General features: G+C 39.7%; 1 protein-coding gene across 3 annotated transcripts in view; it reads right to left on the bottom strand.

Moving 5' to 3' along the window:
- Nucleotides 1-1,137: 1,137 nt before the first annotated feature.
- acss2 (acyl-CoA synthetase short chain family member 2) overlaps nt 1,138-13,368 on the bottom strand; it is a 47,107-nt gene continuing 34,876 nt past the window's right edge. For all 3 annotated transcript variants that reach the window (XM_060937925.1, XM_060937926.1, XM_060937927.1), the window contains 7 exons: nt 11,134-11,190; nt 8,707-8,787; nt 6,336-6,444; nt 5,874-5,942; nt 5,599-5,775; nt 2,657-2,731; nt 1,138-2,538 (listed from right to left, as the gene is read on the bottom strand). In XM_060937925.1, the coding sequence (XP_060793908.1) occupies nt 2,411-2,538; nt 2,657-2,731; nt 5,599-5,775; nt 5,874-5,942; nt 6,336-6,444; nt 8,707-8,787; nt 11,134-11,190 (696 nt within the window). In that variant the 3' untranslated portion in view covers nt 1,138-2,410. The remainder of the gene's footprint in view (nt 2,539-2,656; nt 2,732-5,598; nt 5,776-5,873; nt 5,943-6,335; nt 6,445-8,706; nt 8,788-11,133; nt 11,191-13,368) is intronic.

Here is a 13,368-nt window from a genome sequence, read left to right as displayed (position 1 = left end):
TGACTCAAAGCAGAGTTATCTTTACCATCACAAACATGGTTATTTACCCAAAACTGCACGACCCACGATGTTTTATTTCTCTTATACCACAGCAATTAGCCAAAGATTACAACTTTAAATTTATGAAAAAAAAAAAAAGCTCAATGAAGTAAAGATTTTCAGACTATATAAATATTTAAAAAGGTGTTTTTTATATTTTATATATATAAATAAAAACAACTGCCGAGACTTGCTAAGAAAAATTGGTCAGAATACAGAAAAAGTGTAAAAGTTTTGCCTGTGCTAGAGGCCTTCTCGAATTTTTGTATCTGCACCTATAAAGGTTTTATGATGACAATTATTCCATTCCAATTTTAGAGGCCTGAAAAAGCCTTATTTTATTTCTTTGAGATGAGTATATGTAATATAAAGCACAAACATTTCATACAGAATTTAACAATATTTATACATAAATATTTTGTCATATCCTACTGCACTTAACCAACCATGTCCATTTTAAGATATGTTCAAACAAAGATTTAAGATGCATTTGATGCATCTTGTTTTTGTGAGGTTAATGTCATAGTGCATTTTCACCATTTAATCATTTTTATCTGTGTTCAGCATTGAATTTGTGCGTCATGGCACACCACAGTAGCGCTTAAATGGTTCATATGAAGGTTTTTACAGCTTTAAGTATTTGCAGTTTTTCCTAAGAATCTGTTTTTCTCTAGCCTACCAAGGGCAGTATACACGTCATGTAATATACATACAGTACTGTGCAAAAAAAAAAAGTATTCGGCACCCTATTTTTTCTCTCTATACAATCGGTGTTACAGATTTCTATTTTATGACTTCTCCATTATCAAGTCAGTACAAAAACATTGTAGAGTTCCAAATGTTCGTTTTCATTAAAAATACAGCATTTCTTTACATGTACCCAAGACTTTTGCACTGTACTGTACGCGTGCACACACCTCAAATAATTTAAAAAACATCGATAATATTCCTCTCTATGAGAACGACCGAGGGAATTCAAGTTGCCATTTGCTTGTAACAAAGTTTGCAAGTGAGTGTAGAGTAATTTACATAAGTGTATACACGAATAAATGTACGTATAGACAAAGAGCAACACTGAAGGAGGGAAAGGTGCAAAACTGTTATTCAATTGGTACTTTATTTCACCCACACCAGTGTATATTTGAGCCATAATTTGATTAACAGTCAAAATACAGGGATTAAAATATATCGCCGAGTGAGAACAGAAAAAGGGGAATATAGACAAAAACAAGATAAACGAACATTAAGGAGTTTTTTCCCCCGGTAAGAGAACGAGGCTCCAAGATGAAAATAATATGAAATAATCATATGAATCATTTGAAAATGCAATAATTTCAGGTGAATCCTGAAAATACCTGAAGATCAAGGTGTCTGATAGCGTATCCAAGTCACATCATAACCCCACTGACTAGACTTGGTGTACATTTAAGATTCTGGCAAATTTACAAACGGGCATCTTACTGAGCTGCTCCATTAAAATCACAGAACATTCCTCGTGCAGGAACAGGCAATTACGGAAGGGCCAGATGGTCTTAACAATTCCTGAAACAAATCTCTACTGAACGATGCAGTAGTTCAAGATTACTGGATCTTTACCTGGATTAGTTACTGAAATCACAGCATTTTGGTATTAAATATTTTTGTCCTTCTCAGTTCAGTTTGAAGAAAACCCATGTCCTACCGCATTTAAAACACAATTACAAGCTCATGGTAGAACTATGGGAAAAGCAGTTTTCATGCAATACATTGGGGATTTTAGCACAACATGATCATACCCTAAAGTAGAGATAATCCCCAATATGTATACACATCGTTTCTTGAGACATGTTAAAATCCTAACAACTGAGCTTAGAAATCGGAAATTAACATTTGCTACATTAGCCTTGCAAAAAAAAAAAAAAAAAAAAAAAAAAGACTCTCTCTTAAATGTAAAACCACATCGTACAAAAAGAAACTGAGTCTTTTTGGGATGATTTTCAACCTTGGCACGCACAAATTCTCTCAGTCATATAAAAACTACCGGTGATTGAGTACATTAAATAAAATGTACTCTGTTCCTGTCTGTGCATGAAATATCTGAAAAACAATAAGATATGCATTTTCCCTCCCTCCTTTTTAAAAAAAAAAAAAAGAAAAAAAAATATTTCACAGGGGGAAAAAAAATGGTTACAACTAAAATATACAAACACGTCCAGTAAAAACTCCCTCCAAAATTTTTCCATTCCTAGAGATTTAAAATCGCAGTACATTTTATTTCCCCCATGACCTTCCACCAAGATTGCTCTACATTTCATTTTACCCATTTGCCCTTCTTTAAAACTGAAGCCCTACTGGACTGAAGTGAAGTGGTTTTAATAGTGTCTACTAATGTTCACACAGCAGTACAGCAACGGTTCTCAAACAGCTGCTCAATAACTGAACTGTCTGCTAGCGTGGACACGTCTCCTAAATCCTGCTGGTTAGATGCAATCTTCCGGAGCACACGCCGCATGATTTTACCTGTAGACATCATGAAAAAGTCAATTTTTAAAGTAAAGAAAAAAAAAGGTGTGAGAAATAAAACACTATAGAAACTCAAGGACAAGCGCACACACACACACACACACACTTCTGGTACCTGATCTAGTTTTTGGAAGCGCAGGCGCATTCTGCATGTAGTCAGGTGTAGCTATGGCACCAATCTTCTCCCTCACTGTTTTTTCAGAACATAAAATAGGGTCATGTCAATTCAACCAAATTCCAAAAAGCTGGTCACTTCAGAATTATCCGAGGCAAAGATTGGTACACGAAACTGAGAATTACCAAGTCAGTAATATCAATCATCAAACTAGTCATATTTTGTAAAGTATCAATATGAAGTATCAGATATTGATACTTCACAAAATATAACTAGTTTTATAACAAACAGGTTTTGGATTTCAGTTTTGTACAAAAATTAAGTTCTCTTGACTTTTTGTTGCCTTTTATTTCAATGATCCAGCAAAGCTGTACTGTAAAAGCTATAGTGAGGTCAGAGCTGAGGTGCTTCTCACAGACACCAGATAATTTCAAAGCTGCATCTCTTTTATTCCCTAGTGCTTTCAAATGGTCTGAAAATGCAATATTCGCATCAAAACATTCTAAATCACTTTAGACGCTCACAGAAAAGTCAATATCGAAAACACAATTTAAACTTGCTGGAGATTTATAGTAAAAGGCTCTGATGGCATCAACACCTTTATAGACACCAAACAGAGCACTCCGTTATACTCAGCTACAATATTTCAAATTTAAGAAAGTCATTGTGTTTACTAAAAGACTAGTATAATAGAAAATTCCCTATACTACACAAAGTCAGGCCCATAAGTGTTTGGACAATGATATAATGAAGTGACTACTTCCAGCTTTAATTCAAGGGGTTTGAAAAAAAAAATTGTAGTAACCATTTAAGAATTACACTTTTTTTTTTTTAAATATAAAAACACATAGCGCTGTCACCTCACAGCAAGAAGGTCCGGGTTCGAGCCCCGTGGCCGGCGAGGGCCTTTCTGTGTGGAGTTTGCATGTTCTCCCCGTGTCCGCGTGGGTTTCCTCCGGGTGCTCCGGTTTCCCCCACAGTCCAAAGACATGCAGGTTAGGTTAACTGGTGACTCTAAATTGACCGTAGGTGTGAATGTGAGTGTGAATGGTTGTCTGTGTCTATGTGTCAGCCCTGTGATGACCTGGCGACTTGTCCAGGGTGTACCCCGCCTTTCGCCCGTAGTCAGCTGGGATAGGCTCCAGCTTGCCTGCAACCCTGTAGAACAGGATAAAGCGGCTAGAGATAATGAGATGAGATGAGATAAAAACACAGTCCCTCCATTTTCACAGGCTCAAAGGAAATTGGACAAATAATTACATATAATTGGTTTAAATACAGAGGAGATTATAGGAAATTGCACACTGATTAGTTGAGAAATTCAGAATATTTCTCAATCACCTCGAGCGACTCAGCAAACTGGCAGTCAATCACTATCACTGCAAGGGAGGACGAATTACAGATTATGAAAGAAAATGCTGTTCTTAAGAGCACTAAAGATGCTACAAAGTTTGGTCTAAAACTATTCAAAGGGAAGGTGGAATTGTGATTTATTTTCATCTATTTCAAAACAAAAGCATTTTATGCGAGTCGGCATCAATAAGTGACAAGTCTGCGCGCATTACCATGCGGACCGCTTTTGAACTTTCAATTTTTTTTTTTTTTAAATTAAGGCGGCAAGGAATTGCATTAATTACCTTTTGACGAGGTACACCTGTTAATTGAAAAGCATTCCAGGTGACTACCTCATGAAGCTGGTTAAGATGATGCGAATAGCGTGTAACGCGTCATGGTAAACACTGGCTACTTTGGAGAATCTAAAATCTCATCTCATCATCTCTAGCCGCTTTATCCTGTTCTACAGGGTCGCAGGCAAGCTGGAGCCTATCCCAGCTGACTACGGGCGAAAGGCGGGGTACACCCTGGACAAGTCGCCAGGTCATCACAGGGCTGACACACAGACACAGACAACCATTCACACTCACATTCACACCTACGGTCAATTTAGAGTCACCAGTTAACCTAACCTGCATGTCTTTGGACTGTGGGGGAAACCGGAGCACCCGGAGGAAACCCACGCAGACACGGGGAGAACATGCAAACTCCGCACAGAAAGGCCCTCGCCGGCCACGGGGCTCGAACCCGGACCTTCTTGCTGTAAGGCGACAGCGCTAACCGCTACACCACCGTGCCACCCAGAATCTAAAATATGAAACACTTTTTTGTTCAACACACAATTTCATATGTAACTGCATAGTTTTGATGTCTTCAGTGTCCAAACCTTTGACTGGTACTGTAAGCCTTTAAAAAATAAATAAATTTAAAAAAAAAAAAATTCGCTTTTGTTTCTCTTTTGCTATGTTTAATAATAATTTTCATAATTTCCAATAATTCATGAGCTGATTGTTCACTGGTGGTGTTTTACTGTAATCACCCTATAATCTATGACAAGGGCTCTTAACTCCAGTCCTGGGGACCCTCTGCCTCGCACTGCTGATACCGGATGGAACTGATCAACTAATTATTGGACTGGACTCTGCATTGCTGCAACATTACATTAACTCCACATCCAACCATGCTCTCTGTTTTGGGTGCCCTTGTTCTTGATCGGTTTTCTGATGTACCTCTTGCTGCTACGACTATGACCGTTTACATTTCGTGCCTGCACTGGACTATTTATAATGGGTATTATGGGACTTTGCACTACTATGCACTTTTTATATTATGCACTTTTACACCTACTATGTATGGCTGGGTTGCTCCAACGGAATTTTGTTGTTATTTATGACAATTTAAAAAAAAAAAGAAAAAAAAAGGGATTGATTAATCCCTTAACGAGGTGGGCCATTTATGTTGTAGACAAAATGTCAAATGGTGCAGAGCAGCGAGTCACCAGGACTGTAATTAAGCCCCTGGTCTGTGCCTAAGACTTAAAAACTGGTTTTTTAATGTTAAAAATCTTCTGAAATCCAGACCTACACCGAGACCACACAAACACACACCTTGCTTCTTGAGCTCAGCCTCCAGGCTGGCAGTATAGTTGATGCCGTCATTGAGCGTGACAAAGCAATAGAGGCTTTCTCCTTTAACGGGATGGGGTGTTCCTACCACAGCTGCCTCAGCTACTGCCTTGTGTTCCACCAAAGCAGATTCCACCTCCGCAGTGCTCAGCAAATGACCTGAGAGAAATGTGATAAAAATGATTATGCCATTATCGTACCCTAGAAAACTAAACATTAAGAGCAGCAATGGAAACGTGTTCATTAATGTCTTGTACCAGAAACATTCAGCATGTCATCGATCCTGCCTGTGATCCAGTAGTACCCATCCTTATCCCTGCGGCAACCTCAACACATAATAAAAGCAGGACATGAAAAAGTGCACAACATATTTCCTGGATTGTCCGACAAATTCATACGATCATTTAATGACAAGTGTTTAATATAACACCCGATTAAAGTACTACGTCTGAAAGTTCAAAAGTTCTTCTGAGAAACAGGGTTAGGTCTAATGTATCAGTTAATTCCTGTACACTTATTATTGAAGATGATGGGGCATAGTAAGTTATAAGTAAAAGCCTAAAACACTCCAGGGAGTCCTCATACTCAGCATGGCATGTAATTCAGACTTGCAATAAGATAAGCTAATATTCATAGGCATTATCAGTGAACTGTTGGACGCCCACACAGATCAATAAACCACTCAGTCAGTTCCGGACAAATGCTAGTGTTCACATTACCATCTCCAGTTACATAGTAGCCAGGAAATTTCTTGAAGTAGGTTGTCTCAAATCTCTGGTGGTTCCTATACACGGTCCTCATCATCCCCGGCCAGGGCTGCTTAAATACCTAAAAATAGAACACCACACACCTGTACTGTGCTGGCACTCACAATACTAGAGCATGCCCTATGACCATATTAATAGGACCTCATATTATACTGCTAGACATGCTAATCAACTGAATCCAAGGGTTTTTTTTTTTTGGTGGAACACCACACAAAGCATAAACATCAAGATGAAGGCAGCCAGAACATAAACAAGAACATAATTTAACAACGTTAAGATTTAAAACACCCCCCACCACACACACACCGCTATTAGTATTTTGTGTCATCATTAAGAAAGAATAACAGACAATGATGGTACTGTTACTGCAGTTTATAATGAGTTAGTCCTGGCTCACCAGGACATGGACGGAGTACAAATCCCCTAATGACCAAGGCTTACAAATAGCAATTATTAACAGTTATTCCACGAAATCGAGTCATATATGAACTGATAGCCGATGAGGCATGTAGCGCTGAGCTGGCTACAAGTCATGTACGACGAGATTGAGTGGAATAACTGTTTCATTCTATCCACATTCACTGGATTTTGAGAAACAGTGTTTTTATTCTTTGCAAATTTGATTTAAAAACCAAAAAAAAAAAAAAAAAAAAAAAAAAAAACGCTTTATACAAAATGTCCGACAAAATCATTTCTGCTTAGAATGTAAACAAACCAGCAAAATTACAGTAGCAATTTGTGAAAACTGCGATAATTCTTGGGGGGGGGGGGGGGGGGGGGTTGTTGGGGGAAATACTTTTATTCCATATTTTGTATTTTGTTGCTTTTTTTTTTTTTTTTGGAGGCTGCTTCTTCTTCTTCAGGGTTTTTTGGCAGTTGGCAAACAAACTTAAAAGGTGCATTACCAGCACTGACTGGGCTGGACTGTGGAACAGGCGATATTGGGGGCATGTATGAATGAATGAATGAATTAAATACTATATTCTTTTAGCCATTTCTGTTTCTTTTAAATATTTGATCATTTTGGGGGTTTTATTTTCGAGTAGTTTTTATTCAGTCCTTGGTTGGTTCACAAACACACTCCACCATTTTGTTTTTCTTTACTCACAGTACACGAGCCGATAGCCTAGTAATAGAGTAGCCAATCAGAGCACGCGATTGCTCATATCCAATGAATGTGGATAATTAGATTTATCAGAGGTTAACAAAATTACTCTATTAATTGCTAAAATCTAGGGACAAGCATTTCATTTAAAATCACTATTCATTTTTCCCCCCAATTAAGGATTCCAATATTTAAAGTGTTGCTCATGCAGAAACGAGCACAAAACTTGCACTCAAAAAACATTCAGTTTTTATCTGTTGCAGTGCATGTGCACTTAATGCTAGAAGATACACCTAGTACAATTTAAACTGTTTTTTTATTGCCTCATAAAGGGAGTAATGTAACATACAAAATGTTTAACTAGCAACAACATCTACCATAATACCACAGTTAGTTGGCTGAATATGGATAAGGAGATAAAATTGCTTTCACCCCAGCTAAGCCACCGTTTTTATTTGTTTGTTTTTTCTGCCTATAGCACGAGTGTGGTCCGGCTTTAAGGGTGATTTCACATCATACGCAGTCTGTAATGTGAATCAAACCCGGTGCATTTCCTCTTTTGTTTCTTTAGCTAAGCAGGTGAGAAGACAGCAACTGCACTCAGGTCACATTAAAATAAGGTGGTCTCAGTCCAGTTCCAATAAACTCTAGCGTGGTTCGATTGAGAAAGCAGTTACATCCTGGATCAACCCAACTGCAGGAAGTGAACCAAACGTGTATTTTGGGTTGCGAGCAGCATTTTCTGAAGAAGCTCTTAATCTGCCACCAGGCACAAACCGAATGTCTGTGCTGCAGAAATGCCAGGCACTCAAGACATTTAAAACTGATGAACAAAAAGAAAAAATAAAATCTTGACGTGACCCACAAAATGTTTAACGATAGTTATTTACATAGTTTTCTAATCATGTTCTCCATGCTTGGGTATTTTATTTCTACATGCACTTGCCAAAGCTTTGTTCATCACCATATTTGAATGAAAAAGAGTTTTACAAGTGTGCTTTCAGCCTTCTACACCCCTCAGCCAACACTTTTTTCCACCTCCTGAAGAGAAGACTGAAGGGAGAAACCCTTCCATCCATCCATCCATCCATCCATCCATCCATCCATCATCTGTAGCTGCTTATCCTGTTCTACAGGGTCGCAGGCAAGCTGGAGCCTAGGGAGAAACCCTTTAAAACATTATTCAAAATCTTAAAAGTGGAAACAGAAATGTCTTACCAGGTAACCTTCATTTGGTCCCTCAAGTTCCTCTCCTGACTCATTCAGTATGGCAGGAACGACTCCAAAAAACGGAAACGTCTACAGGACACAATAAAACATACGCCTTGGCCAAAATCATGAAGTGTAAAGCCAATAGAAATGAAAGCAAAAACTCAACGCACTAACCTGGACATTCCTAAAACATAATCACAGGCTCAGTATCACTAGTTTTATGACCCTTTTCCACTGCATGGTACCGGTTTGACTCTACTCACTTTAGTTATCAGTAGCTCATTTTCCACTACAGCCAGTCGTCATTGCAACGCCGCATTAACCTGATGCGATATCATCTTCAACGCGACACACACAGGAACATCTTTATCATTAACACTACTCCTGAGCCGACGACAAAGACAAAAAATAAATAAATAAACAAACAAACAAAAAAAACCTTTCTGGCCTATCAGTGTTACTGAGCGAGGTGGTGCAATGGTAAAGACAAACAGCTACCAGTTCGAAGCTGCGGGTTTGTTTCCCCATTCAGCATATATTATTTGGGGAAAGATTTGTTGCAGATTACGCATTTTAAATTAGCCACCCTGTACCGATATTTCGCCTAACCCTCAGTTGGTAAAAGAAAGTTAAGGGTAATGTAATGGGTAATGTTATGAGTTGACTGAGGTTTTGTAATAAATCAATCATCATAACATGGCATTACTTGGACCAACGCAGGATTCTGTGCATTTTACTAAAACATGAGGGTCTCGAATGGTTTCTTAGGAAAGCAAGAGCCTTCAGTCTGTGGCTTGCTTTAATATGTTTACTGACTACAGAGATCAAAGGCAGACTGCATGTACACATCAGTTTTATCCACAGAGAATCGGGCAAAATATAATTAAAGGCTGGCTAATTTTAAATTACCCGTGTTACCTTCAGCAAAGGGCCGCATGGTAGTGTAGTGGTTAGCACTGTCGCCTCACAGCAAGAAGGTCCGGGTTCGAGCCCCGTGGCCGACGAGGGCCTTTCTGTGCGGAGTTTGCATGTTCTCCCCGTGTCCGCGTGGGTTTCCTCCGGGTGCTCCGGTTTCCCCCACAGTCCAAAGACATGCAGGTTAGGTTAACTGGTGACTCTAAATTGACCGTAGGTGTGAATGTGACTGGTTGTCTGTGTCTATGTGTCAGCCCTGTGATGACCTGGCGACTTGTCCAGGGTGTACCCCGCCTTTCGCCCGTAGTCAGCTGGGATAGGCTCCAGCTTGCCTGCCACCCTGTAGAACAGGATAAAGCGGCTAGAGATATGAGATGAGACCTTCAGCAAAACTTTTTGCAAATGAAATATGCCAAGTGGAGACGCGAACCTGCATCCTCCAACTGAAAGCACTGTCTTCATCATTACCCCATTTTAGCACAGACAGCATGGCTTTTTTTGCCACTTGTAAACTGATGGCACTTTATGCCATTACCATTATTTGCTGACAGTTTGGATGCTGCTGCCGCCCCCAACACATCTAAAACATGACAAATTGTGGCAACTTCAGCTTGACACAACACCGCTTCATATGCACACAAGCTATGAAAACATACATATAAAAATCAGTGAAGTATAATAAATATAATGCTATTTAAAAACGGAGGGTTTGTTCATGCTGTCCCATTTCGCACAAAGATGACGCAGTGATACAATTCTCCCTGACCAATCAGTAGATTGCACCGTTTTCACGTCACCTTTTGGTATGGCCTCAGCTCACTTGGAACCTCAAAAATTACTGGGTACCAAGTACTATCCACAACTTTGGCCTGATGGAAAGCCAAAAAGGTGAATAGAGCCGAGGAAAAGGGCCATTAGATGACCATAGCCCCTTTTTACGCAGATATTCCTTAACACTGGCATAAAGAAGACACCACAATAGTGACTTACACTGAACCAAATAACACCAAACGGAAGCAGTGCCGGTGTGAGTTTTTACACTGGGAGCAGGCGTTCTGCGACCAGAGGAGTGACGTCACAACGGAGCGTCAGTGTCTAAGGTGACTTATCTACGCATTGGAAATATGAATACCCCAAAGAAAAAGAGTGGAGAGATTCGTGCAAGCAACATGTTTGTGTAATCAGAATTGGGAAGTTGGAAGCGATTCAAGGCAGAAATGCATGCGGACCTTAGACGATGTAGATGTTTGAATTTGTGCTGGTCTTGGAAAGTAGACCAGCAATGTCAAAAATGTCCCACCCCACTGCCTGCCCCTTTCACACAGACAGACATCGATTCTGGCTCCATTATTACCAAGCATTCCAGCTCAGAGGTGGAACACCACAGACCTTCCCCGCCCTGGTCCACATTCGGACATTTTCTACACAGCACGAGGTAGAATAAAGGCGCAAGGTTTCTGCTTTGAACAGGCTGTGTAAAAGGGGCTTATGACTGAAGAGAAGAAGCGAGAAACTCACTGCAGATCCTGGTTTCAGAGGAGTGGCAGCTGGAAGGGGTGTTAATACATGTCCTCCCTGAAAAGCACAAACCGTTAGAATGTAAACAAATACAGAGTGAATTAATGCTGAATTAAATCCACCACCAAGCTGCAAGGGGCACTGTCCCAGATAGGGTTGAATTGAAACCAAAAAAGGCCATCATCCAGAAGAGTTAAATCAACCCATGTAATACAAACACAGCATCAGCTATAGAAACCTCAACATCAGTTTATAATTAATCAATCTAATGCATGAGCACACACAAAAATAAACACCCACCCACCCCATATGACCCTTAAATCATCATCATTTACTCTTTTATAACTGAACAGGACAGACTGAATAAACACTGGTTTGATGATAAAAAGGCGGCACGTGTCAAACCTTGAGGTTGGATGTACAAGTTTTCTTCTTTGGGTCACAGATGAAAGCTAGTGAAATATTTCCACTGCATTTACTTACTGGTTTCAAAAGCAATCTCAAAAAAAATCAAGGTGATCGAAATCTAGTAAATGGACACTATCCAGACAAATACTCATGGATATTAGTGGTGCACGTTGGTCTACACCAACATAATCTAAATATAAAAATGTAGGGCTGCCACTAATGTTTACATAATCAATTAGTGACCCATTTCCTTCAATTAATAATTGAGTACTTGATATCATACAGCATCTTAAATTGTCTGTACAAGTAGGTTTTTTGGTTTGCTTTTAAAAAAAGACAAATGCTACAGTTAGTTCCATAAGTATTTGAACAAGGACACAATTTTGCCTTTGTACACCACCACACTGGATTTGAAGTGAAGCCATCAAGATGTGACTGAAATGGAGAATTTCAGATTTAATTCAAGGAGTTTAACAAAAACATTACATTAACCATTTAGGAATTCCAGCCATTTTTTATATATCGTCCCTCCATTTTCACAGGCGCAAAAGTCATTGGACTGATAAGCAGTTTCATGGCCACTTATGGCCCGTTTCCTTGATTTTCATGATAAAGTAAGGGGATAAAATGTCGAGTTTATTCCAACTGTTGAATTTGCATTTGGCAGTTGTTCAGAGGAATCTGGATATGTGGTCCAAAGAGGTGACAATGCAAGTGAAGGAGGCCATCATTAAAGGTTTGATGACACGAACATGACTCTATGCAATTTCTTAAATAAACTATACAACATGGCAAACATGTTAGATTTCTGTTATAATTACGTGAAAAGAAGCTGTTGTTACGCGAATATCCAACTTTTAATTGCACAGCGCAAGAAAACTGGGTCCGTGGCTCGCGGCCATGCTGTGACGTCAGCGGAAGAACACGCTGCGGTTCACTGGCTGTTCTACTCAATGGAAATGGCGCATGAAAACGCCGGTGAACTCCCTAGCTCTTCCTCTTCTGGGAGTCTAGAATTGTGTTGTGAGTGGGATAGATCGGAAGAATCAAGTGATGACGAACACGGGTGCATCCAACCGTACAGGTTTGAACCTGTTACTGTGCAATCTGAGAGCGACTCCGACATGGACAGCGGACAGGCAGACAGCCCAGCATTGAACACCACAAGGTTGGATAACAAGGATTGGTAGGTCAACCCGTATTTGTTCAAAATGTTACGGAATCAATATTTTAAGATTGTGTATTGTTGTCTTGCATGTGTAAACACTGCTTATATCATGTAAGCCGTATGCTACACTGAATACATAGTTCCTAATGGAGCATGCAAACGGCTAACATAATAAGCTTACGACTGCCTGATCCGTGATACATTTAGGATAATATTGGCAGGCACGTCTTCTAGTTTATGGCTTCTTAGTTTTATCCTTGAATGAAGCAAAATATTTGATAACCTACATCAGCGTAAGCAAATGACAATCTGTAGCCTACTTGTCTGGCTAAGTTAGCTTTCCCTCAGTGTTTGCTTTGAGAAACAAGCTTTCACAAGCAAATACATGACTGATATCACGCCGACTTTATGATTACATTTATGATTATCATGAATGTGTACTCTATGATGTGTACTCTATGAGCGCTCTGGAGCGAGCCACTTCCAAGATGGCCGCGCAGACCGCATGGTTACCATCTTTAGCATCATGTCGGAGCACTCTATAGCTCTGCGTACCTTTATCTTATGTCGTTTCTCAACACATGTTCTGACAGGAGGACTGTCTTTGGAGGAGTCGCCTTGTCCCAGGCAGCTGCTGGATCCGGCATAGCTACTAGTAG

This window comes from Neoarius graeffei, chromosome 13 (genome assembly GCF_027579695.1).
Source record: "Neoarius graeffei isolate fNeoGra1 chromosome 13, fNeoGra1.pri, whole genome shotgun sequence".
NCBI lineage: Eukaryota > Metazoa > Chordata > Actinopteri > Siluriformes > Ariidae > Neoarius > Neoarius graeffei.
Note: the sequence above shows the minus strand (reverse complement) of the source record. Positions and strands in the feature narration are given on the sequence as shown.